The sequence below is a fragment of the Trachurus trachurus genome (assembly GCF_905171665.1).
Source record: "Trachurus trachurus genome assembly, chromosome: 18".
In the NCBI taxonomy this organism is placed as follows: domain Eukaryota; kingdom Metazoa; phylum Chordata; class Actinopteri; order Carangiformes; family Carangidae; genus Trachurus; species Trachurus trachurus.
The window spans coordinates 2,120,535-2,145,568 of NC_139909.1; the positions used below are offsets into that span (position 1 = coordinate 2,120,535).

General features: G+C 44.0%; 2 protein-coding genes across 2 annotated transcripts in view; both read left to right on the forward strand.

Moving 5' to 3' along the window:
* Nucleotides 1–25,034, forward strand: part of LOC311001523 (sialoadhesin-like) — a gene marked incomplete at its 3' end in the record, with an annotated part of 102,708 nt that overhangs the window by 50,100 nt on the left and 27,574 nt on the right. The window lies entirely within an intron of this gene.
* On the forward strand, nucleotides 7,880–24,206 carry LOC311001447 (butyrophilin subfamily 2 member A1-like; the record flags this gene model as incomplete). Its single annotated transcript, XM_083992533.1, has 5 exons — nucleotides 7,880–7,990; nucleotides 14,788–15,120; nucleotides 20,581–20,919; nucleotides 22,194–22,298; nucleotides 24,178–24,206. The coding sequence occupies exons 1-5, from the start codon at nucleotides 7,915–7,917 to the stop codon at nucleotides 24,204–24,206; spliced, it is 882 nt and encodes a 293-aa protein (XP_083848659.1). The 5' UTR covers nucleotides 7,880–7,914.

Here is a 25,034-nt window from a genome sequence, read left to right on the forward strand (position 1 = left end):
CGCTATTCTCAAGTCCAAGGGGAGAGCGCTCCAGAGTCTAGGACCGTTACAACAGAAAGCTGCTTCGCCAGTTTTCTTGGACATCTTGGGAATGGTTAAAAGACAACGCAGTGGAGGACCTGAGTGTTCTTATTGGAGTATAAAAAGAAAGCAAATCGCCAATATAGGATGGTGCAAGGTTATTATGAATGAATAAAAGAACTTTAAAGTCAATCCTAAAAGAGACAGGCAACCAGTGCAATGTAGCAAGCTGGGGAGTCATGTGATCTCTCTTTTTTGTTTTAGTTAAAATCCTAGCTGCTGCGTTCTGGATAACTTGTAATTTCTTTAGTGACTTTCTTGGGAGACCAGTAAAAAGAGAATTGCAGTAATCCAGGCGACTAGTTATAAAAGCATGTACAAGTGTTTCTGCATCATCCTGATTTAAAAAAGGTCTGATTTTGGCGATGTTTCTCAAGTGAAAAAATGAAGTTTTTGCAACACTGTTAAAATGGCGAATAAAATTAAGATCAGAGTCTAAAATCACACCTAGGGTCGTAACATGTGGTTTAATCTGTTGGGACAGACTGCCAAACTTTGATTGAAGTTTCTGCCGACCTTCTAGTGGACCAACAAGTAAAATCTCAGTTTTCTGCTCGTTCGGTTTAAAAAAAATGTTGTTCATCCAGATGTTAAAGCAGAAGTAAGTGATATATTTGTGTTAATATAAGTCTTAAATAGTTATATCTTCCGACAGCAATCACTTACATAGAGTGTTTGGTCTGAAACACGGGTCTGTCAGTCCCTCTGCTCTGCTCTGAGCCGAAGAGAAAACATTTATCGTATCCTACAGTTTTTATCCAATGAGGAGAGAGAACGGCATGCAGGGCTGTGTGTGCAGCCAAGGAACGCCGTGAATGTGGCGACGTAGCGACGAGGACTGTTATGGTGCGTTCAAGGAAACTCGTATTTTTCCGACCGTGAAGTGGTACCAATCCAATCCAATCCAATTTATTTATAGAGCACATTTAAAAACAACCAAGTTGACCAAAGTGCTTTACACAAAAAACAGTGAACAAATCAACATTCAGTAAGAAAGCACAACAGATAAAAAACAGCAGCACAACAGATAAAAAACAGCAGAATTTCCTGTCAGACCAGTTCGATCTGGTACGACTTCACGGGTCAGAAGTTACAAGTGGCCGTTATAGTGACTTTCACCGGTAAAACAGGTCGGAAAAACACGAGTGGGTTGCCTGGAACGCTACAAAGTCGTAAGTTGTGACTTGAAGCTGTAATTTACGATTTCAAAAGCCTGCCTGGAACACAGCATTAGCGAAAACGACCGGACCACTTACTTCTGCTTTAATATCTGCAGGGGTGGACTGGGACAAAAATTTGGCCCTGGACTTTTTGGTCCAGACCGGCCCACTATCTGCGCGCGGATATTTTGCCAACTAGCACCGTTGATGTACATACAAACACACAAGCTCTTAATAACACCACTACTAAACGATATACAATATACAACAAAGTAGAGGAATAGTGTGGAATAGGTTAAGTTTGGACAAGATGCACATAATGAGTCTGCATGCAATCAGAACTTTGGCTAGTTGGCTAAAGTATGGAAAACAATAGTACAATGATCTGAAAAATGGACAAACACTAATTTTATCTTAGAAAGACAGTACAGCTCAACATAATGTATAGACAATAAAGCATGACAAGAAATACTGTATGCAGAATGATGTTTTACTGTAACAGTAGTTAATCAGTGTTTTATTAATTTTAACTGTATAATGTTAAACTGTTGAAAGGACAATAAACCATAAACACTGACTGAAAAAAATATGGAAAGCATTTGTTAAGTTGTTAGCTCAATGTCCTTCATGACCAAATTTGAGTGAGGGCACTTTAATAAAAGCAACTAATCAATTAATCAGGATAGTATATGAATTTATTGTTTTCCAACTTTAGATAACTAGATTTAGCTGTAACACACCACACCATCAGAGTTATTAGCTATAGCTATTTATTATGTCAAGTAACGTTCATAGCAACCGTTCTGGACCATTTACAGTATTTTAATGAATGTTTATGTTATTAGCCTACCTGCTTAACACAGTATCACAACCTCCTTCACATGGTGGAGAGTCTTCCTCAACACTTATTTTTTCAGCCTCCTCCTGCACCATAAGGGCAGTGGTAATGGGAGCCTCACTCCCTTCAGACTCACGTGAAGGACCTGCTGCTGAAGCTGCTGAAGCTGCAGCATCGGTGCTTCTAGCCCTGGCCAGGCCAGGCGGCCCCTGATCTGCGAAATTGTTGTACTTTTAGCAGTCTGTGCTGCTAGAGCTTTTCTTTTTCTGTTACTTTCCTCCATTTTTCCACACCGCCTTTGCGTTTGTTTACTTTTCTTTTCCGTTTTTGTGCGCTGGTGTGTTTTTTTTTCTCTCTCGCTCTCTCTCTCATCATGACTCCGTGATTGGACGAGGGGGGGTCTAGAACATGCGTGGGTGGGACTCCTGGGCCTCTGTAGCCTCTCATAGGGCCATTGGGCCAGGTCGACAAGCCACTGGGCCAATCGTCACCTCTCTGCTGTGTCTGCAGCTGAGCACTGTGGGCCGAGCCATAGGCGAGGCATGGCGAAAAAAAAAAGTTAAATAAATAAATTAAAAACGGCCGCCTATCGGCCCATTAGTGACCGGCCCACCGGGAAAACTCCCGGTACTCCCTATGGCCAATCCACCCCTGAATATCTGTGATACAGGAAAACAGATTGTTTAATGCACTAGGATCCTCAGATGAAACGGATATATATAATTGCAAATCATCTGCGTAACAATGATAATGTACATTATGAGAACTGATTATTTTACCCGGAGGAAGCATATATAAAGAAAAGAGGATTGGACCAAGGATGCTCCCCTGAGGAACACCATACTCAACAGCAAAGGTTCGTGAAACAGAAACACCTAGGCTAACAAAGAATTTCCTGTCAGACAAGTAAGAACGAAACCAGTCAAGCACAGCACCAGAAGTCGATTAATTAAAATGGAATGATCAACAGTGTCAAACGCAGCACTCAAGTCGAGTAAGAAGAGGACAGCAACGTTATTCGAGTCAGCTGCGATTCTGAGGTCATTAACCACTTTTAATAAAGCAGTTTCTGTACTGTGATTAGAGCGATAGCCAGATTGACATTTATCCAATAAATTATTAGTGTTAACATGATTAAGTAATTGATTAAAAACAATTTTCTCCAACAATTTACCAATAAAAGGGAGATTTGAAATGGGCCTATAATTGGCTAAATCACCAGTGTCGAGATCAGTTTCTTGAGTAAAGGTTTCACCATGGCTGTTTTAAAAGCAGCAGGGAAAATACCAGACTATAGAGAAGTGTTGACGATTCTGGTAGTATCATTTGAAAGGCAAGAGAGACTAGATTTAAAAGGTTTAGTTGGAATAGGGTCAAGTAAGCATGTGGATGTTTTCATTTTGGTTATAGTGTCGCTAACTTCACCATCTGTGACTAAATTAAACAATGTCATAGATGGAGGGTCACTGACAGGAAGGTCACAGATAGTCGTTGAATCTGTGACTAAAATACTGGCCCTAATGGTGTCAATTTTTCCTTTAAAAAAAATAAAGCAAATTCTTGACATTTACTTTCTGAGTTTTCATCATTTAGACAAGACATCGGTCTTGGATTTAAAAGGGAGTTGATTGTGGAAAAAAGAACTTTAGAGTTGTGTTTATTTTCACAAATGATTTTTGAGAAATGGGTCTGTCTAGCTTGTTTAACAGCATTATTGTAAATGCCAATATGGTATTTAAGAATGTCAGAGTGAACATTTAGTTTACTTTTCCTCCATAGTCTCTCAGCTGTGCGACAATTCCTTTTAAGCTGGCAAATAGCATCAGTTTTCCATGGTTGATTATGGATAATTTGTCTTTTTCTAATTCTTGGAGGAGCAGCAATGTGTAAAGAGGATCTTAATTTTTGGTCAAAATGAGACACTAGATCATCAACAGCACAGGCATTGAGTGGAGTAAAAGTGTCCATGCTATCACAGAATCTTGTCATGGCCTCATCATTAAGTCGTCTTTTGACAACAGTCTCATTGAGCTGTGTTGAAACAGACATAGAAACATTAAAGAACACACAGAAGTGGTCAGAAACAGGGACAGGAATGACATATAGAGAAATATACAATATACAGAAATATCTATATTGATACCTTTTGTGAAGACCAAATCTAGTGTATTACCATGATTGTGGGTAGCCCCCTTGACGTGCTGTACGAGACCAAAGCTGGCCAGAAGATCTAAAAATTCCATGGCATATAAATCAGTGGAATTATTAATATGACAGTTAAAATCTCCAAGTAAAATGATTCTATCATAACTCGTGAGAGCAATGGACGTGAATTCCGAGAACTCAGATAGGAAGTTGGAGTTGTATTTAGGAGGTCGATAAATAGCTATAGTTAGTATAGACTGCTGAGTCTTGATGACCGAGGCCAAGTATTCAAAACTTGAGAATTCACCAATTTTTGAGCAAGTGAATATGTTAGAGAAGATACTGGCCACTCCTCCTCCTCTTTTGTCTTGACGTTGGTGTATAGGAAGCCATATAATAATTTGGGGGAGATGATTCCAATAGTATGGCAGAAGCAGTTGAAGAAAGCCAACATTCAGTTAAAAATAAAACACTGAGACTGTGTTGGGAAATAAAATCGTTAATATAAAAGCTCTTGCTAGAGAGGGACCTGATATTCAGCAGTGCTAACCTTATTAATACAGATTTCGGTTCTGAACGTACAGGTATTGATTGAGTTTTAATTTTCACAAGGTGGCGAGAGTCAGATCTCCTGCGCATTTGACAGGACCTAGAATAAAGTGGCCGTGCACTCAAGACACCAATTTGTCTAGGTGTGCTGGGGGGGTTAGAATTAAGAGTGGAATGGATGGAAGACACATTGGCATTAGGAGTCCATAGGGGGGCAGTGGTGAGTGAAAGAGGAGTATGAACTACCACTGGGGGCGGGGAGGAAGAAGTCTGGAAGGGGGCGTGTGATATAGGCTACACAACCGTCAATCATGTGCAGTACGTGTGATTGATACAGCATACTGTACAACAGCATGATGCAAATTAGCATTGTTTTGTTATTATTTCTGCTGGAGGATAATAAGCAAGGTCCTTTTTTGTACAGAAACTCTGTTCAAGGCTTAAAGAAATCCATTAAAATAGTCTTTGAATTTAAATATACTTTCTTTACTTTCCTGTAAATCACATGACTCCTCCCTCTGCTGTGACAAACCTGGGCGACAAGTTCACACAGACAGATCGACTCAGGTCACAGAAGAAGCAGAAGACGGAGAAGGAGGAGGGGGAGGAGGAGAAGAAAAAGAAGGAGGAGGAGAAGGTATCCCTGTGCCTCCCTCCATTTCTGTCCTTTGACAGTAAGGAAGTGAACTCTCCATCTCTGTGGTTACTGTAGTTACCATGGTTACTTAGCGTAGTACGGCCGATCACTTCCTGTTGTTTTGTTCCATATGAAATCAACACAGTTTTAGAAAGTTAAAGCAGAAGTAAGCATAATGTTTCTAAGTCTTAAATAGTTATATCTTCCGACAGCAATCACTTCTATAGAGTGTTTGGTCTGAAACACGGGTCTGTCAGTCCCTCTGCTCTGCTCTGAGCCCAGGAGAAAACTTTCCTTGTATCCTACAACCTTTATCCAATGAGGAGAGAGAACGGCATAAAGGGGCAGTCCTCTCTGTGTGTGCAGCCAAGGGATGCACGTGAATGTGGTGACTTAGGGACGAGGACCAATAGATCCATGACGAGGGCGGGGGCTGCTAACTCCATCTGCTGACAAGACGTTACGGTGCGTTCAGGGCAACTCGTAACTCGTGTTTTTCCGACCTGTGAAGTCGTACCAGTTCGATCTGGTACGACTTCACAGGTCAGAAGTTACGAGTGGCCGTTATAGTGACTTTCACCGGTAAAACAGGTCGGAGAAACACGAGTGGGTTGCCTGGAACGCTACAAAGTCGTAAGTTGTGACTTGAAGCTGTAATTTACGGTTTCAAAAGCCTGCCTGGAACGCAGCATTAGCCAAAACGACCGGACCACTTACTTCTGCTTTAAGACAGGAAACCACGACCACCATCAGACTTATAAAATGCACGTACACTTGTCAGCAAACTTCCCTTTGTAAATTACAGAGTTCCTACAAGTGTGCACAGCTGCATCGGCTTCACGTTCCGCCCTGTACACCCCCTGCTTTACTGTTTTACCATAGATGGTCAATTTTATAGCTACGCTGCTATAGACTTAGACTGCTGGGGGACACATCTGGTTACACGGAGCCCACCCCCACCTCCCCGACTCTCCTCTCCTCTCCTCTCCTCTCCTCTCCTCTCCTCTCCTCTCCTCTCCTCAGTAGTTTTGAACTGTCATTTTCTGTTGTACTTAGTAGTTTGGCCTTGGTGTCTCGCACTCTCTCTGTGTTTCCGCAGATCCACCGGAGCTCCATCTCTCTGCACCAGCCGCCGCCTGCATCGCCCCCCTCCCACCCTTTCCCCTGCTGCTAGACCGGCCTCCCCTCCCTTCCCATGGACCAGTCTGCCACCCAGTCCTCCCATCGAGCTGACCGGCTCTCCCTGCCTCCCTTGCCTACCAGAAGCTGCCTCCATCAGCTCTCCTTAACTTTTCCATGTTTCCCACATGTTTCCCGCATTCTGTGTCATCCTTTATTATAAACTACAAACTGTTTTCTTGTCTGTAACAACATCTACTTAACCATCTTTACCCTCCTCTGTTGCTCACCCTGAGGTTTCTCCTGGTTTTCCCTGTTAAAAAGGTTTTCCATGGAGTTTTTCCTTAGTCGATGTGAGGGTCTAAGGGCAGAGGATGTTGTTATGATGGGATGTAAAGCCCTTTGAGACAAACTGTTTGTAAAAATGGGCTATACAAATAAAATTGCCTTGCCTTACAATGAAAACCACCTCTTGCATGTGGTCTGAATATAAATGAGCCTGACGTGCTTTTGTTCTGTTGTTGTTGTGACTTGGCTGCAGGTATGAAAGTAGCTACGTGACATGTTGCTGCAGCTCAACGGCACAGAGCGCACGTATTGTGGTTTTGTTGCGCTGCCTCTCATGCTGGACCCGGTTCAGCACACAGTTACAACAATGACAACAGTTCTAATGACTCTGAAACGAGTTCTTAACCAGTCACCCTCAGAGGCCAGAGTGAATTGAATTTTCAATTTGATTCTAAGAAGATGTTTATGAAACAATTACTTAGTCCAATGCAAAAAAAAATAACGCAGTTGAATCAAATCATTCTGATAACATGGATAAAACGCATGATACGGGTTGAAATGAAATGTGTGAAGGGTGATAATAAGAACAATTGTTCTTCTAATTCTACATTTCTTTAATCTTACTTCTATTCACCACCACAACATCTGTGTCGTCAATTCCCCTTTTCCCTCAAACCATGCATGGGTCTGAGTTTGTGCACATCCTCTCGTCAAATTTTTTTTTTTTTTTGGGGGGGGGCAGTTAATCCATTGACAAATTAATCACAATTAATGACAGAAAATTGTGCGATTATTTTTTTTTAAAACAGCTAAAATACAATTAGCTTCTGTCTACTTTCACTTTCAGTTCAGTTTTCCTGTAAATCACATGACTCCTCCCTCTGCTGGGGGGGGGGGCGTCAAGTTCAAAACACAGCAGTTACTTCTCTGAGCGCCATTTGGTCCCACGGACCGATTGACTCAGGTCACGGACGAAGAAGAAGCAGAAGAAGAAGCAGAAGAAGAAGGAAGAGGGGAACGAGAAGAAGAAAAAGAAGAAGAAGAACGACAAGAAGAAGAACAAGAAGTAGAAGAAGAAGGACGACAACGACGAGAAGATGTGTTCCTCCTCCTCAGTGTTGTTGGTCTCCCTGTGTCTCCTGCTGTGTCTTCCTCCATGTCTGTCCTCTGGAGGTAAGGACCTGGGGTCTCATTTATAAAACTGTGCGTGGGATCGTTACTAAAAGTGTACCTACCGGGGCCGGCTCTACGCAGGGGCAAGAGGGGGCAGTGCCCCCTCAAATAAATGTCTTGCCCCCTCAAATCCAAATTTTAGAAGTTGAGAAAGCAAATTTTAATATAGGATGTGTAGCTATATTACCAAAGAGAAAGAAGTTAAGTTGGGGGTCCGCCCGCTATTCAGACATCCCTCTATCTAGACATGCCGGTAGTCCGACACTTTTTGATACCGCTATTCCGACAGGTCGTCTTTTTTTTTCTTTTCTTTTCTTTTCTTTTTTTTTTTTTTTTTTTACAGCTGCGATACCCAGGCGCGTCTCTCTCTCTCTTGATGAGGGAGTGATGTTCTTAATCTCAACAACTAAACTATCAAGTCACAAACAAAACTGACACACATGATAAACAAACAGCAGTTTGTTTGTCAAGTTAACCTGTCACCTTCAGCACCACGGACAGCGCCGCGGATGAGCCGCGAGCAGAGCGTCTGGGCTCTGGGCTTAGGGCCTGGGGCCTCATTTATCAAAACTGTAAGTAAGCAGTGTAAAACTGCTGCTACTAAATGTTTTGCTTAGGCCTACAGCGAAAAGACACCCAAAAATATTTACACCTTTTTCAGATCTATCAAACTGTGCGTGCACAACTCTCCACAATTTCACTTTGATCAAACTGGATCCAAGAATGGTGCGCAGTTGCGCACGTGAACACACCTCCGTCCCCGGAACCCCTAGACACAACCATATATGGTCAGCACGTGCATATTAATTAGCCATGTGCTCTCTGTGGAGCGACAACAAAGTGACAACGAAGACAACGGGCGGAGGGTGGGGGAAAGAAAGCGAGATAGCTACACGGCATCTCTACCGTCTCTCTACCTCATCTCTACTGGACTCGGTTTAGGTCATTTTCCATTACAGCTGAGTCCTTCACAGTTCCTCCTCAGGGCCGCGTTGTCTCACTCTTTATTCTCTCGTCAGCTCCAAACACACGTGCACCTCGTTAACTCAGGTGACAGAATAATAACAGTCTCAGTAGCTGCAGATCAGGGGCGCTGCTGCCGGTGTGTTTTTAACTTGGAGGGTTTGTTTTTTTCTTCTCTAATAGGCCTATGTAGTTGTGTATGAGAAACAGTGTCTCAGATGAAAAAAAAAATCAGAAGGACACGTCTGACTATAACGTAATCAATCAATGTCGGAAAAGCGGAATGTTTGAAAAATAGTAAAGTTCAAGTACAAGTTGACAAAATTATCTGCAGTAGCACAAAAATCCGCCGAAAAAGGAACAGTATTCTTTTCTAAAATGTTCTGTTCCTTTTTTTTTTTAGTATTCATAAGACTACCTTTCAGTTTTGTAAATCTTGACCATAGTAGACCCCCCCCTCCTCTTCTCAGAGTACACCAGAATGCTTCACTCACATTTTTAAATCACAAAAATTTTCTGGGGGGGATGCCCCCAGACCCCCCTACAGGGGTTTAGCTACTCACCTTTTTCACCCCCTCTGGGTTTGCAATACATCTTCAGGTATATGCACCCCTAACCCCCCATATAATGTGGCTCTTTGCATTAAGACAGTAAAAAATGTGGGCTCTAAGACCCTGGTTGGCCCCCTGGCCCCTAGTTGGACAGGTCTGAAGGCAGAGGCCTGACAAAATGCAATCCACTTCTCCAGGTTGGCGTTGGACACATAGCCAACAACTCAATTCACTGAAGTTACTGTAAGCACAGAGAAAAAAAAGTGCTGGAGCATGATGTGTTCACATGATGCCCCCTTCACATTTCTGACTGCCCCCTCATATATGCCTACCTAGAACCGGCCCTGGTACCTACTAGGGTTGTATATCTCCACCACTGAGGCCGATTCGATACGCATCTCGATACGCTGCCACTGATACGATACATTAACGATACACTGAAGCTCCCGTCGATACGATGCGATACGATTCACTCCTGTTCACGATGCGATACGATTCAAATGCAATTTGATAACGATATGACTTAATTACAAAGAGATTCGGTTCGATATGATGTTTGATACAGTTGTGATATGAGAGTTTCTTCCCACATCAAGTTTATAACCTCAATACCATTCTGCTTTACTTTCTGTATCAATTTGAGGGATGTAGCCTATATTTGGTTCATTTTTACAGGGCAAACCAATAAATCATATTTGAAAGGTACAGTCTAGAGGAAATAAATGGTAGAAATGAAATCCAGCTTAATCATATGGGCTAGTCTTGTGTGGTGGCACCTCTGCAGTTTGGTCTTTTGCTATATTATAATAATAATAACTTTATTTATATAGCACCTTTAAAAACACAAGTTTACAAAGTGCTTCACAAAATAACTTAAAAGAGACAAGTCACAGATGTTTTGTTGTGCACAGGACATTTCTGGGTGGAGAGTCTGTGTTTGTGAGCACTCTCCAGCCAGTGACAAAGCTCAGGTGAAGCTCCGTGCAGCAGAGAAGGAGAGCTACTGTACTAGCCCTGCTAGCTGTCCCGGATGCTAACCGCTACCCAGGCCCGTTGACAGGGGGGGGCAACCGGGTATGCTGTCCCCGGGCCTCAGGACCATAGGGGCCCCTGGATGACCCTTAATTTATTTTACTTTACATTCACATATATAGGGGGGGGGGGGCCTATGATGGTGTCTTGTCCCTGGGCCCCAGCAAGTCTGTTGACAGCCCTGCCGCTACCGCTAACTAGCGGTTAGCATCCGCTACCGCTACCACCGCTTCCCAGCTCACTACAACCAGAGCCACTACCACGGCCCTCCTCCTAGTTACAGTCGGTGACAGCCGAGTATTGACCCGCCGCTCGGCTCCAGCGCTTCAGGTCGGACTGTTTACTTTTCTTGGCGGCTCTGACTACAGCTGCTGCTGCTGCTGCTACCTGTCAGGGCAACTGCGCAGTGCGCACGGCTAACGCGGTGGTGCATTCAGGTTCCCTCGGAAAATGAAATGATCGATTTAACCATGGAATTTACTGATGTAGAAGGCTAGAAGAGATGCATCGCAAATTCAACCATAAATTATGTCCGATGTAGCCTGAATCTACCGGTGCAGTCGCATCGGACACGTTTATATCGGACCACCGATATGAATCGGTGAATCTCCACATCCCTAGTACCTACGCCCAAAAGCCAAGTTTTGCGTGCGCCAGTAAATATTCAGACTTATAAAACCCTGCGTACGCACACCTGCAAGCAAACTTCCCTTTATAAATCAGAGAGTTCCTACAAGTGTGCGCAGCTGAATCCACTTCACGTCCCTCCCTGTACACGCCCTGTTTTAACCTTAGATGGTCAATGCAAACCACCACATGAATGTGATCTGCATGTCAATGAGCCTGACGTGCTCTTGTTCTGTCGGTGTTGTGAATTAGTTGCAGGTGTGAAAGTGGCGACGTGACGTGTTGCTGCAGCTGTTAACGGCGTCAGTGGCTCAGAGCGCACGCGGTGTTGTTTTGGTGCGCTGCCTCTCACATGCTGGACCCGGTTCGGCACATAGTTACAACAATGACAACAGTTCTAATCTGAAACGAGTTATTAACCATTCATCATGGTCTCCCTCTCCCTCCTTTCTCCTCCAGCGGTGCCGTGGTGCAGAATTACGCACGGGGCTCACCGCTGTATTATTTACAGTAATTAGACTGATCAATAAAACTTTGAATAATTAGCAGAATCAGTTACATTCTGAGGAATGATCAAACATGACACTTCTCTTGATAACAAGAAAACAGAATGTAACAATTGTGCGAACGATTACTGGATTTTTTTCCCAGGGTTTGAGATTTAATTGACTCTCGATCATATGTTCACAGTATCATAGGAACATATAGTTATTTACACCATGTATTTATCCCATGCAGCCGCGCCTCCTCTCCTCCTCCTGCGCTCTGGGAGTGGACAATATGACGGAGAGACGGTGGTGATTAAATATAGAGAAGGAATTTTGATTTTGAATTTTAAGTTAGATTCTAATTAGATGTTTCTAAAACACCAGTCCGATGCAACATAAGGGCGCTGTTGAATTAAATCACCGTGGCAACATGGATGTAACTAGCCTGGTCGCGCCCACACTAGTGACGTCACGCCTCGCAAAAGCGCTGCTGACTTCTAGTCTGGCCAACCGTGCTATTAACTGGATTTCTGTCTCCCGAATTTTCGGGAACTCCACCCTCTTTTTCGAGAGCCAATCAACGTCGAGCCTCTCCAACGGCTCTGGGTAGAGGCGTGTTCAAGTAGCCTAAGTGACGCAGTAGAGCAGCATCACATACGTCAGAGGAAAGAGCGGTGTGATTGGTTTAAGCTTCGACACCGCCTATTCTGGCTTCGACCAATAGCAGACTGAGGCATTTGAGGGGGGCGGGTAAACCAGGTTTGAAGGATGCGCTTGAGAAATGGATTCTCTTAACGTCTTGGCCAGACCCAATGCTGAGTATCAACATTGGAAAGTCGTGCCAACCAGGCTAGGATGTAACGCATACGGGTTGAAATTAAATATGTGACGGGCGATAATAAAAACATAATCGTTCTTCTCACTCTACATTTCCTGAGTCTGACTTCAGTTCACCACCACACCGTCTGTGTCGCCAATTCCCCTTTTCCTCCAAACCATGCGTACGCATGGCTCAGAGTTTGCTTAGAGCTGCGCACATTCTCCCGTCAAGTTTGTTTTTAAATTTTTATAGATCACAACCTTGGCGTGAAAAGTCACGTACGCCACTTTCAGGCCCCGTTTTGTGCGAACGCAACGGTTATAAATGAGACCCCTGAACTCTCTGTCTCCGTGGTTACTGTAGTTACCATGGTTACTTAGCGTAGTATGGCTGATCACTTCCTGTTGTTTTGTTCCATATGAAATCAACAGAGTTTTAGAAAGTTAAGACAGGAAACCACGACCACGATCAGACTTATAAAACGCACGTACACTTGTCAGCAAACTTCCCTTTATAAATCACAGAGTTCTTAGTGTGCACAGCTGCATCAGCTTCACGTTCCGCCCTGTACATGCTCTTTTTTTTTTTTTTTTTTTTACCATAGATGGTCAATGCAAACCACCTCATGAATGTGGTCTGCATATAAATGAATCTGAGGTGCTCTTGTTCTGGTGTCGTTGTGACTTGGCCGCAGTTGTGAACGTGGCAACATGAAAATTAAATAAGTCTATATGTTAGGTTGTTTGCGGAAGCTCCCAATGTCTCAGTCTCAAATCACGCGAGATTTGCACAGACACCGGCAGAGCAGTGAACTGAGACACTGGGAGCTTCCAATACAAACAAGTTTAAAACAACAGACTTTTTTTTTTTTTGGAAAAATTTCTCATGTTGGGGCTTCAATACAAGAGGGACATTACAGACGAGCAGCATGGAGGTATCTGGATGTTTTTTGGTGTGTCTTTTTGGACAAAGAAAAGTGAGCTCCGTTCTCAACCGTCATATGGACATGCAGTGCTGCATGGACCCCCGCTGAAATTTGAATTTTGGGTGAACTATCCCTTTAAGTTTTTTCTAATTCTAATTTTAACTCTACCATTGAGGAGCAACCACTGAGTTAATACATTTGCTTTTGTGAATTAATTGAAACGTTTGTAGAAGACAACAATTTTGTACAGCTGTACAGATATGACAGCCCTCTGGCTCCTTGGACTGCAACAGCTCATCTCAACTCAGCCTCGTCACTCTACACTTGCTGAACTCCTTACTCAGTCTGATTGGACAAGTTGCCACATCAATGACAGGCCTAATAATAATAATAGGCTATAATAATGTAGAATAGACCCAGTATGCGATAGAGCTTCCGCTTCAAGGATACGAGTGAGAGCTTTTATTTTTATTTTTTCATATTGCCTGTTCATTCGTCATCCCGTTACGCTCTACAGGTGGGGATCAAGAAATCTGCAGCACTATAGTTCTGTCTGTAGTGCTGCATTGTGGATCGCAGTGGACTAGCGATCTGGCTGAGGAAAAAAAACTGACGCGTCCGTGCAAGAGCGTGGAACAGCAATGGATAGAAAGTGTCTATGCAATCTTGATCTACGATGCTATTTGAAGAACGTGCACTGCGGGCGACTAGGTGCCCACGGGCACAGAAGTATGTCAACCTTTCTAGACTATAGAACGAAGGAACCAAAATGAAGTTTTTTCATTTCCCCCCCAAAAAATGGGACAAATTGTGTCCTGGGAGAGATTGTTTTTTTCAAGGGACAGCTGATGGAAAAAAGAGAACAATTCTGGGAAAAACGGGATGGGTGGCAACACTGAAAGTGACCTACATCACTTTAAGGCCCCGGTTTGTGCGTACGCAAGAGTTATTAAAGATACTTCAGAAGACTTACTAGTTCACACTCTGTGAACCAATCACAGTTGTCACGTCACACCTGGGATTCCTTCCTGTTTTGTATGCTAACAAACAGCTCAATGTTGTTTTAGCTAATTAACAGAGAGGTCTGTGGTCACTGTCCTTGTCTGTGTGTGGTTTCAGGATTGATCGATTTATTTACTATTGAACACAACAAACATGTAGGGAACTTGTTCACCTATAAATCCTCAACTGTTTGTTCTACCACCACCATCATCATCATCATCAGTTAGATCATGGAGGTTCTGTGTGAACTGGGTCTCATATGGACAAAGGTCTGAATATGTTTCAGGGTTCAGACGAATATGAACAATCAAAATAAAAGCTTTTCATAGAGAACTGTATCACTGATGTTATCTTCCTGTTTGTCTCTGTGTTTTTCTGTTTTGATTCAGACTCTAAAGAGATAAAAGTGAAACTTGGAGAAGAAGCCACCCTACCATATCAAAGTCTTGGAGATGCTGAAATCACATGGATCAAATGGACCAGACCTGGTCTGAGTCAGGACAGTTATGTCTTCTTCTACAGGGGCGGTATGGTAGAAGACGACCAACAGCTTCAGCCTTACCGTGGCCGAGTGGAGCTGAAAGATAAAGAAATGAAAGACGGAAACATTTCTGTGATTCTGAAGAACGTCACCACCAAAGATGCTGGAACATACCAGTGTGTTGTAAAGGGCAAAGGAAAAGAAAAACAAACTACTGAAATCATCCTGACAGTTCAAACAGGTGAGTCACAGAGTCCAGACTCAGGATCGCTGGCATGCTATGGCTAATAAAAACAGCGCACAAAGAATCTTGGGATTTTTAAAAGTTATTTATTTAACAATAAAAAGAAAACCACAAAATGTGGTAACATACCGCACACAAAGACTGTATGGTGGATGAAGATCTGTGATTAACCTTTATTTAACCAGATAAAAGAGCCATTGAGATCAAGACCTCTTTCACAAGGATGACCTGGCCAAGTAGGCAGCAGCAAATAATCATGAACAAGAAGATAGACAACAAAGATAAAACAAACATTGAAATATGAAATGAGAGCAATTTGACAAATAAAGTGCAGGTTATTGTTACAGTGTCATTCAAACCTATGACATAATGGCTTCCAGTTCTCCGAAGAAAAGTAGGTAAGTAAGTAAGAAGCAAGCCAAGAAGAGCCTGGACCAGAGTCATCCAGTGTGTATGTCGTTTCATTCAAGAAGGCATGCCAGCATAGTTCACAGTGGTGGGTGAGGCGGCCACAGCCGGTGATAAACCTCACATCACATAAACCCCCCCAATGGTTGTTATTATCATTAAAGCAGAAGTGAGCGATCCGGTCGTTTTGGCTAATGCTGCGTTCCAGGCAGGCTTTTGAAACCGTAAATTACAGCTTCATGTCACAACTTACGACTTTGCAGCGTTCCAGGCAACCCACTTGTGTTTCTCCGACCTGTTTTACCGGTGAAAGTCACTATAACGGCCACTCGTAACTTCTGACCCGTGAACTCGTACCAGATCAAACTGGTACCACTTCACAGGTCGGAAAAACACCAGTTACGAGTTTCCTTGAACGCACCATAACAGTCCTCGTCCCTACGTCGCCACATTCACGGCGTTCCTTGGCTGCACACACAGCCCTGCATGCCGTTCTCTCTCCTCATTGGATAAAAACTGTAGGATACAAGGAAAGTTTTCTCCTGGGCTCAGAGCAGAGCAGAGTGACTGACAGACCCGTGTTTCAGACCAAACACTCTATAGAAGTGATCGGAAGATATAACTATTTAAGACTTATATTAACACAAATATATCACTTACTTCTGCTTTAATGTTATTATCATTAAAGCAGATATCAGTGGAATGTTTTTGTTAATATAAGTCCTAAATAGTCCTATTTTCCGTCAGCAATCACTTACATGAAGTATTTCAGCCTAAACACGAGTCTCTCCGTCACTCTGCTCTGCTGTAACCCGAGGAGAAAATTTTCCTTGTGGGATACAAGTGTTATCCAATGAGGAGAGAGAACGGCATGAAGGGCTGTGTGTGCAGCCAAGGGATGCGCGTGAATGTGGTGACGTAGCACGAGGACCAATTGATGCCTGACAAGGGCGGGGGCTGCTAACTCATGGTGCGTTCAAAGAAACTCGTACTTTGTGTTTTTCCTTCCTGTGAAGTCATACCAGTTCGATCTGGTACGAGTTCACGGGTCGGAAGTTACGAGTGGCCGTTATAGGGAACTTTCACAGACAACAGGATGGTAAAAACACGAGCTACGGGTTACCTGGAACGCTACCAAGTCGTAGTTGTGACTTGAAGCTGTAATTTACGGTTTCAAAAGCCTGCCTTGAACGCAGCATTAGCCGAAACGGCCGTGAAGCTGATATCTGCTTTAATGTAAGCTTTTTTCTATTATTATTATTTGTATTTTTATTCACATTTTATGTGATTTTACGGTGGACCCCAGGAAGATTAGTGGCTGCTGTGCAGCTGCTAATGGGGATCCAATTAAAATAAACAAATAAACAGCACAGGGGTATATGTGTGCTGGATAAAGCACATATACACAACATCGCCATAATCAAGCACTGGCAAAAAAGTTGCTGACATCAGAAGCGTCCAAGTTTTGAGGGAGAAAGATGACTTGTTTCTGTAATAGAAACCAAGCTTCACCCCTAATTTGGAATTTTTGTGCCTTTATTAGATAGTACAGTTCAGAGAGAGATGAGGAGGCAGAGAGAGGGGTAATGACATGCAAGAAAGGGCTACCCGATGCCGGATTCGAACTGGGGCCACTTGCAGCAAAGACTGTAGCCTCTACACATGGGGCACCTACTTAAAGCAGAAGTAAGTGATATATTTGTGTTAATATAAGTCTTAAATAGTTGTATCTTCCGACAGCAATCACTTCCATAGAGTGTTTGGTCTGAAACACGGGTCTGTCAGTCATTCTGCTCTGCTCTGAGCCGAAGAGAAAACATTTATCGTATCCTACAGTTTTTATCCAATGAGGAGAGAGAACGGCATGCAGGGCTGTGTGTGCAGCCAAGGGACGCCGTGAATGTGGCGACGTAGGGACGAGGACTGTTATGGTGCGTTCAAGGAAACTCGTAACTGGTGTTTTTCCGACCTGTGAAGTGGTACCAGTTTGATCTGGTACGAGTTCACGGGTCAGAAGTTACGAGTGGCCGTTATAGTGACTTTCACAGGTAAAACAGGTCGGAGAAACACGAGTGGGTTGTCTGGAACGCTACAAAGTCGTAAGTTGTGACTTGAAGCTGTAGTTTATGATTTCAAAAGCCTGCCTGGAACGCAGCATTAGCCAAAACGACCGGACCACTTACTTCTGCTTTAACCTACTGTGCCACTCGGTGCCCCTAGATCAAATTTTTAACATGCCCTTTGAATGAAACTTCCCCATTAATGATTAATCCCAAGTATTTGTAACTGGTGACCAGCTCTAGAGTTTTACCTTGGACAGTTATAATTGAGGGAACAGATAAATTAGAAAAAAACATTACTTTGGATTTTTCAGCATTTAAACCAGTTTCAATTGCCCCAGAAGAATCTGCACTGCATCAAATGCGGACTGCAAAAATTCAAATCCCTGTGCGATTGAGTGTGAACAGCAGTAAATTAAAGAATCATCTGCATAAAAATGGTATGAGGCATTTGACAAGGTTGCATACAGATCATTGATGTAGTAGATGGATAACAAAATGGGTCCTAAGACTGAGCCTTGGGGTACACTTTTTGTGACCTCAAGAAAGGTGGAACTAAGACACACTTACAAAGTTTAACCCTAAAACACAGTTATTTAAGGATCTTAGAGCCTTGGTGCAGGCTGAGGGAGGCCTATAACAGCCCATGACTGTAAAGGAATGTCTCTGTTGAAATTCAACTTTCATTGCCAAAAATTCAAACTTTTTGCTAATAGATACAGAGGAGGGCAGAGTAGCATGAAACTCGTTTCTTATATAAATGGCTACACCTCCACCGATCACAGCGTAAAACATTGTAATCATTGATAGAATTATCCAGATCTGAGACTGATTTACTCAACCGTGTTTCAGACAGCACAGGAATATCAGTTTCAGTTGTCTGTACCAAAATCTTCATTTTTAGGACACAGCCTTCCTGAGTGCTGCCTTGTCAAATATCTCACTGAGCTGCTGTTGTAACTTAGCCTCGTAAACCAGCCTCTCGCGGAAGTGCATTTCATTTCATTCCGAGGGAGAGTCTGGCCTCATCCCCGTTGTAAGCGTTTGGACTGAAACCCTCAAAAGTCCGAGCCAATCAGCGTCGCCGCTGTGATTGACACAGCACGTTGGCCAATCAGGGACCGACTGGTGCAAAGCTAGCCTCGTAAACCCGCCTCTCCCGGAAGTGCATTTCATTTCATTCTGAGGGAGAGTCTGGCCTCATCCCCATTCTAACCGTCTGGGGTGGGTGGGAGCTGGGCGGGAGTAGTAGCGTTGACAGACAACCCCATTCAGCCAATCAGCAAGTTGGTGTAGTGACGGGGCTTTACACCAGTCGGTCCCTGATTGGCCAACGTGCTGTGTCAATCACAGCGGTCGACGCTGATTGGCTCGGCCTTCTGAGGGTTTCAGGCCAAACGCTTAGAATGGGGATGAGGCCAGACTCTCCCTCGGAATGAAATGAAATGCAGTTCCGGGAGAGGCGGGTTTACGAGGCTAGTGCAAAGCCCCGTCACTACACCAACTTGCTGATTGGCTGAATGGGGTTGTCTGTCAACGCTACTACCAAAGATATTAAACCGTCTTTGCTACTACTCCCGCCCAGCTCCCGCCCACCCCAAACGCTTGCAGGGGGGATGAGGCCAGACTCTCTGAGAAATGAAATGAAATGCATTTCCGCGAGAGGCTGGTTCACGAGGCTAGTTGTAACTATAGCCAACCACCTTCCCTGCAACCTTAATGACTGTGGAGAGCTTGTTTTTGTTCTTCACGGCTACCAGGCAGCTACGATAAATTGTAAAATGCTTTCAACACGGCTTCTGTGTGCCATTTGATGTATATGTGGACTAATACCAAAGCTTTTCAATTTCTTAAAGCAGTCATTGATTTGCTCTGTTAAAACACTTTCTGAGTTCTGACTAAATACTTTGATACTTGATAATACTTTAATATCAAACAGTTTGTCTCAAACTGTCTCCAGCACCCCAGAGCTGGGAGCGCGACGTCGCCGTCACTCCTGTCGCCGACAACACGGCAGTTTGCATAAAAGAAAAGTAACAAGGAGGAAATTGATATTTAACTGGAGCTCACGGGACCGTACGGGAGCTGTAACACAGTGACAGCGCCGCGGAGAGTGACGTCACGGACAGTCAAAACCGATCTGAGTGTTTGGAGCTGTTCAGACTGAGACGCATCTGTCCAAATGCGATCTGAAACTACCTCCCGGAGGTGGTTTCCATCCGTTTTGCAAAAATCGGATTTCATGTGATTTGGGACTGTTCAGACTTAAAAAGAGCCATCCAGTTCCAATCTGGATGGGCTAAAAATCGGATTTTGGCTGGCAGTCTGAACGCAGCCTAAGACCCTCACATCCACTGAGGAAAAACTCCATAGAAAAACCAGGAGAAACCTCAGGGTGAGCAACAGAGGAGGGGTCCCTCACCCAGACATGCAATAGATGTTGTTACAGACAAGAAAACAATTTATAGTTTATACACAGAATGTGGCAAACATGGAAATGTTAACAAGAGCTGATGAAGGAAGCTTCTGGTCAGAGTAGAGGCATGGAGAGCAGGCCAGCTTAAGGACTGGGACAGCTGGGAGGACTGGATGGCAGACTGGTTCATGGGAAGGGAGGGCAGGCCGGTTTAACAGCAGGGGATTACTGGACACCAGTCCTGCAGGAGAGAGACCTTTCTTGACATCTTTTAGAATGGTTAGTATAGTTAGCATATTATCAGAACACTTTGTTTAATTGGCCTCTTTTATGTCTTTGTGTTGTTTGTGAGCCTGTAACAATGACAATGACAATGTTAGTTTTAATGCTAAGTCTCTGACTCTTACTGACAAGCAGTCAGGTGTATGTAGCCCGGCCCCGGCCCCACAGGTGGACAGGGTTGGTTCTCAGGTCTGTGCTGATGAGACTGTCAGTGGTTCTCTGCACACTGGATCTTCATCAGACGGTCTGACTGTCTTCTGGTTTCTGACTCACCTCTGTCTGTCTCCTCAGGTTCTCAGGAAGTCCCACTTGTGAAGATATATGAGGGGGAGGAGTCTGTCCAGCTGCCATGTTACTTTCCTACGTCTGACCTGGACAAACCTTCAGTGGTGTGGAGCCGCTCCGACCTCCGTCCTTCAACCGTCCACCAGCTTCTGTCAGATGGAGACAATCACACCGACCAGAACCAGAACTACAGAGGACGGACGTCCATGAGACCTGATGCTCTGGAGACTGGAAAACTCAACCTGACTCTGAAGAAGCCCACCACCACAGACAGTGACGCCTACACCTGCATCATCAGATGGAAGGGACGAGAAGAGAGGCGAACAGTAACACTGTTGGTCAAAGGTCAGAGTATTTGAATCTGCATACTGCCCTACTGCCTACTATATACTGTGATGGTATGTACTTTATACTGCATACAGTACTGAATGTGTGAGTCAGCCTGCCATTCCAGCAGACCGATGCCATTTACCCTGCTGAATACAATATACAAGTTTGCCAGAATGCATTTTATGCCAACTGACTGCAATAGTGGTAAAGTGGCTAAAAGCTTTTTTCATTTCCTGCTGTAGCAATGTTAATATGTCACTTTATGGGTTATATACCACCGGCTGGTTAAATTCCTTTTAGGAGATAAATGTTGGTGTCATTGATGAAATCTAACACCTGTATCAGTAGCATTAGTTAGTCTGAATGTAAAGTGAAGCTTCCTGTGTGTATTGGACAGAAGAGCAGCAGCTACGCTACGGAGGCTCATGGGATTTCTTGGTTTCCCTCATCAAACTCATCAAATACACAATCCAACAACTCCACAACGCTCTGGTGGACAAGTTGTGACCTGCACATTCACCACGCTATGAGATAATAACACAACGTTACCACACAGAGTTGTTGTAGAGGGAAATTCATGCAAAACCGCTGATGCACGTTGCGTTCAGGGACAGTTTTTCATCAAGCAGTCTCTGTATTTACCCTGTATTTACCTCAAAAACGGCTCAGTTTCGTAACGTTCCATGATGATCTCATAGCGTGGTGAATGTGCAGCTCACAACTTGTCCACGAAAGCGTTTTGGGAGTTGTTGGATTGTGTATTTGATGAGTTTGATGAGGGAAACCAAGAAATCCCTTTAGCCTCCATAGCGTAGCTCTGAGCAGCTCACGTCTCTGCTCCGCCGTTCTAGAAATAGCTTACACCGACAAATAAAGGTAACAAACCTACTGCTATGACTATAGCGATTATGGCAATGGGCCAATTTGACAAAATGTTGAACTATCCCTTTAAATGTTTATGGTACACAGCAAAGATACTTCACTACACTAAACCGTCTTTGGTTACGTTTAGAGGTCAGTGCTACACTGCATTGTGGGATACAGTACACAATGTAGACTGGTCAGATATTTTCTGAATCAGTACGACATCTGGGGATTTTTCGCATACTGTAGATTTTGCTTTTGTTTACATACTGTGTACTATATATATATATATATACTACATACTGCATTTTGGCCAAATCAGTAGGTACTATAGCAGGAGAGTATGAGGTTTAGAATACAGTGAGTGTTTTACAATATTGTTTATAAATGTTGTAACCACAAGTTGTTGTTTGTGTCCACTACAGAACCTCCTCAAATCTGGCTCATCCTTCTTGGTGGTGTCTGTGGTATCCTGGTCCTACTGGCTGCTGTTGCTGGTTACATTTGGACTTATTTTAAAAAGAACAAAGGTGTGTGTGCGTGTTTGTGTGTGTGTGATCTACTAAGATCCCAGATAGCGGGCGCTAAATTGTTTGCGCCCGCTAAAATATTGCGAGTTTGGTTAGTACACGCAAAACAGGTGATCTACTAAGAGTAACCCGCTAAATGAAAACAAGTGTGTGGATCTACATCTAAATGTTAATGCTACGCCAGGCCAATAGGTGGCGATGCGATGTTGTTGTGATTACCGGACTGAGGAAATGATGTGCTGTATATAGAGAGAAGAAGAAGGTTGTTGATGAAACGTGCGTGCTCAGTAAAGATGTTTGAGACTACTCCTCTGTTTATTATTTTATTCCAAAGTGTTTAGTGAAACAACACGACAACGTGCAAATCGCAGTATTCAAATGAGGGTTTTGCGCGTGGTAATCGTTTCCGCCATGGAGAGAGTGGACAGAGAGCTGGATGGACGAAGGGACAGAATGACATTTGATCCAATGCATACAATGACAGCACGTGTGTTCATCTCTCTCGCGCTCTGTTTAGATAGATAAACACAAATCGCTACAGGGCCCAACTCCTCATATAGTGACGAACAGGCAGCAGCTGCAGCGACAATCACACACCTAGAATATGTGTGTGTGTGTGTGCCGCCCATGATCCAGTGGATTAATAGAGAGCTCAGGTGGGACACACGGATCTAAACGCTCTGACCACTGACCAGAGGGATCAAAGACGGGTGAAGGCAGCGGTGACGTGTCTCAGTCCAGGACCGGGACTGAGAGACGGAGCTGAGGAGAGGAGAGGAGAGGAGAGCACAGCACTGCAGGACAGATGTAGCCTCGTAAACCAGCCTCTCATGGAAATGCATTTCATTTAATTTCTCGGGAGAGTCTGGCCTCATTCCCCCTGTAAGTGTTTGGGCTGGGCGGGAGTCGTAGCGTTGACAGACAACCCCATTCAGCCAATCAGCAAGTTGGTGTAGGGACGGGGCCTTGCACCAGTCGGTCCCTGATTGGCCAACGTGCTGTGTCAATCACAGCGGGCGACGCTGATTGGCTCGGCCTTCTGAGGGTTTCAGGCCAAACGCTTAGAATGGGGATGAGGCCAGACTCTCCCTCAGAATGAAATGAAATGCATTTCCAGGAGCAGCTGGTTTACGAGGCTAGGACAGACGTGTGCCGTGCGTAACGGCGCGTAAAAGACTTTTAACACGGCTGAAAAACTGTTAGAGGATTACCCAGATGTGAGGAAATGCAGAGATGTAAGATCATGGGGCTCTAGTAGGCATCAAATCAATAAACGCATACGTTTTCACTAAGTTGTATCAGTTAGTACATGGTTTTCAGACGTGGTGAATAAAGACGCAAAAACAGCCACCGCAGTCTCTTCCTGATTTGGTAAATCACATTGCCCTCGCTAAATAAATCTATTTGCATCTACTCCTCCAAGTATTTTGCTTGTTGGATGGGTGGGTTTATCCTCACAGTCTGTCATTAAAGCCACGTTTCCACTACATAGTACTGGCTCGACACGACTCGACTCGGCTCTGGTACCAGGTATTATTCTAGAGAGCTTTTCCATTACAGGATAGTACTGCCTTTAGAGTAGCCGGTCGTCATAGCGACCTTCATTACTGTAAAAAGCTCTGGAGTAATTGTGATCGTTAACTACATGACTTGTGATTGTTAAGAGTGAGAGCGGAGACTCTCTGCCTTCACCTGGCCTCTCACGGCTGAAAACCAACCTGGGTACATCAGTGTAGTACCTGGCCGCCGCCCCCGGTGTCCCAGCTCTCCTCTCCTCTCTGCTGCACCACGACACAAACGCGCTCTGTAACTGTAAGCCTTTGTTTTTGACAGTTAAGACTACACGTCGTAACATTGTATGTGTTATATAACGTTTTAGACCCGCGGGCGCTGGTGATGACTCTCTGACCATTCTCTAACCAATCAGCGGTCAGCAATGTTTACACGTCACATTTTAGTACCGCTTCACCCGTTTTGGAACCGCGACCGAGCACGTACTAAAAAAATACAGTAGTACCGGGTACCAGCAGTGTTGGTAATAACGGCGTTAGAGTATAACGGCGTTACTAACGGCGTTATTTTTTTCAGTAACAATTAATTCAGTAATCTAATTAATTACTTTTCCCATCGTTACAACGCCGTTGCCGTTACTGAGAATGTGAAGTGGCGCATTACTACAGTTCGGTTGAATGAAACGCAAGGTGGTTTTGGCCACACATCAGCTGCCTCAGGACAGGGCATGACGGTGAGCTAAGGTAACGTAGCTAACGCAGCATCCGAGACCGATCAGCTGTGTCCCAGTTCAGGCTGCAGCCCCTGGGACACAGCTCGAGAGTCACAGCGAGACACACAGAAGCACCCACTCCACCTGAGCAGCAGCGGTATGAGTCCGACAGATGGACTCCAATTATGACGCCTGAAACGCTAAACACACAGTGATCGCTCCGGGTAAGCACAGCTGATCGATCGGAAAAAAATACCGCTGGACTGAATTTACTTTCCATCACTGAAAACAGGTTCTTGAACGTAAATCGGTCAAGACGTATCCTCAAGATTTTTTTTTGCAGTTCTGTTAGGTCATGCTGCTGTACTTGCTGACATCATGCAGCATGATGATGATGATGGTAAAATTTACAGATAAAAAACACACGTTTTTTCATCAGCATCAGTACCTACAGAAATGACGGTTAGAGGGGGAAAGGCTTTATGCACAGCTCCACAGCTCCACTGCTCCTG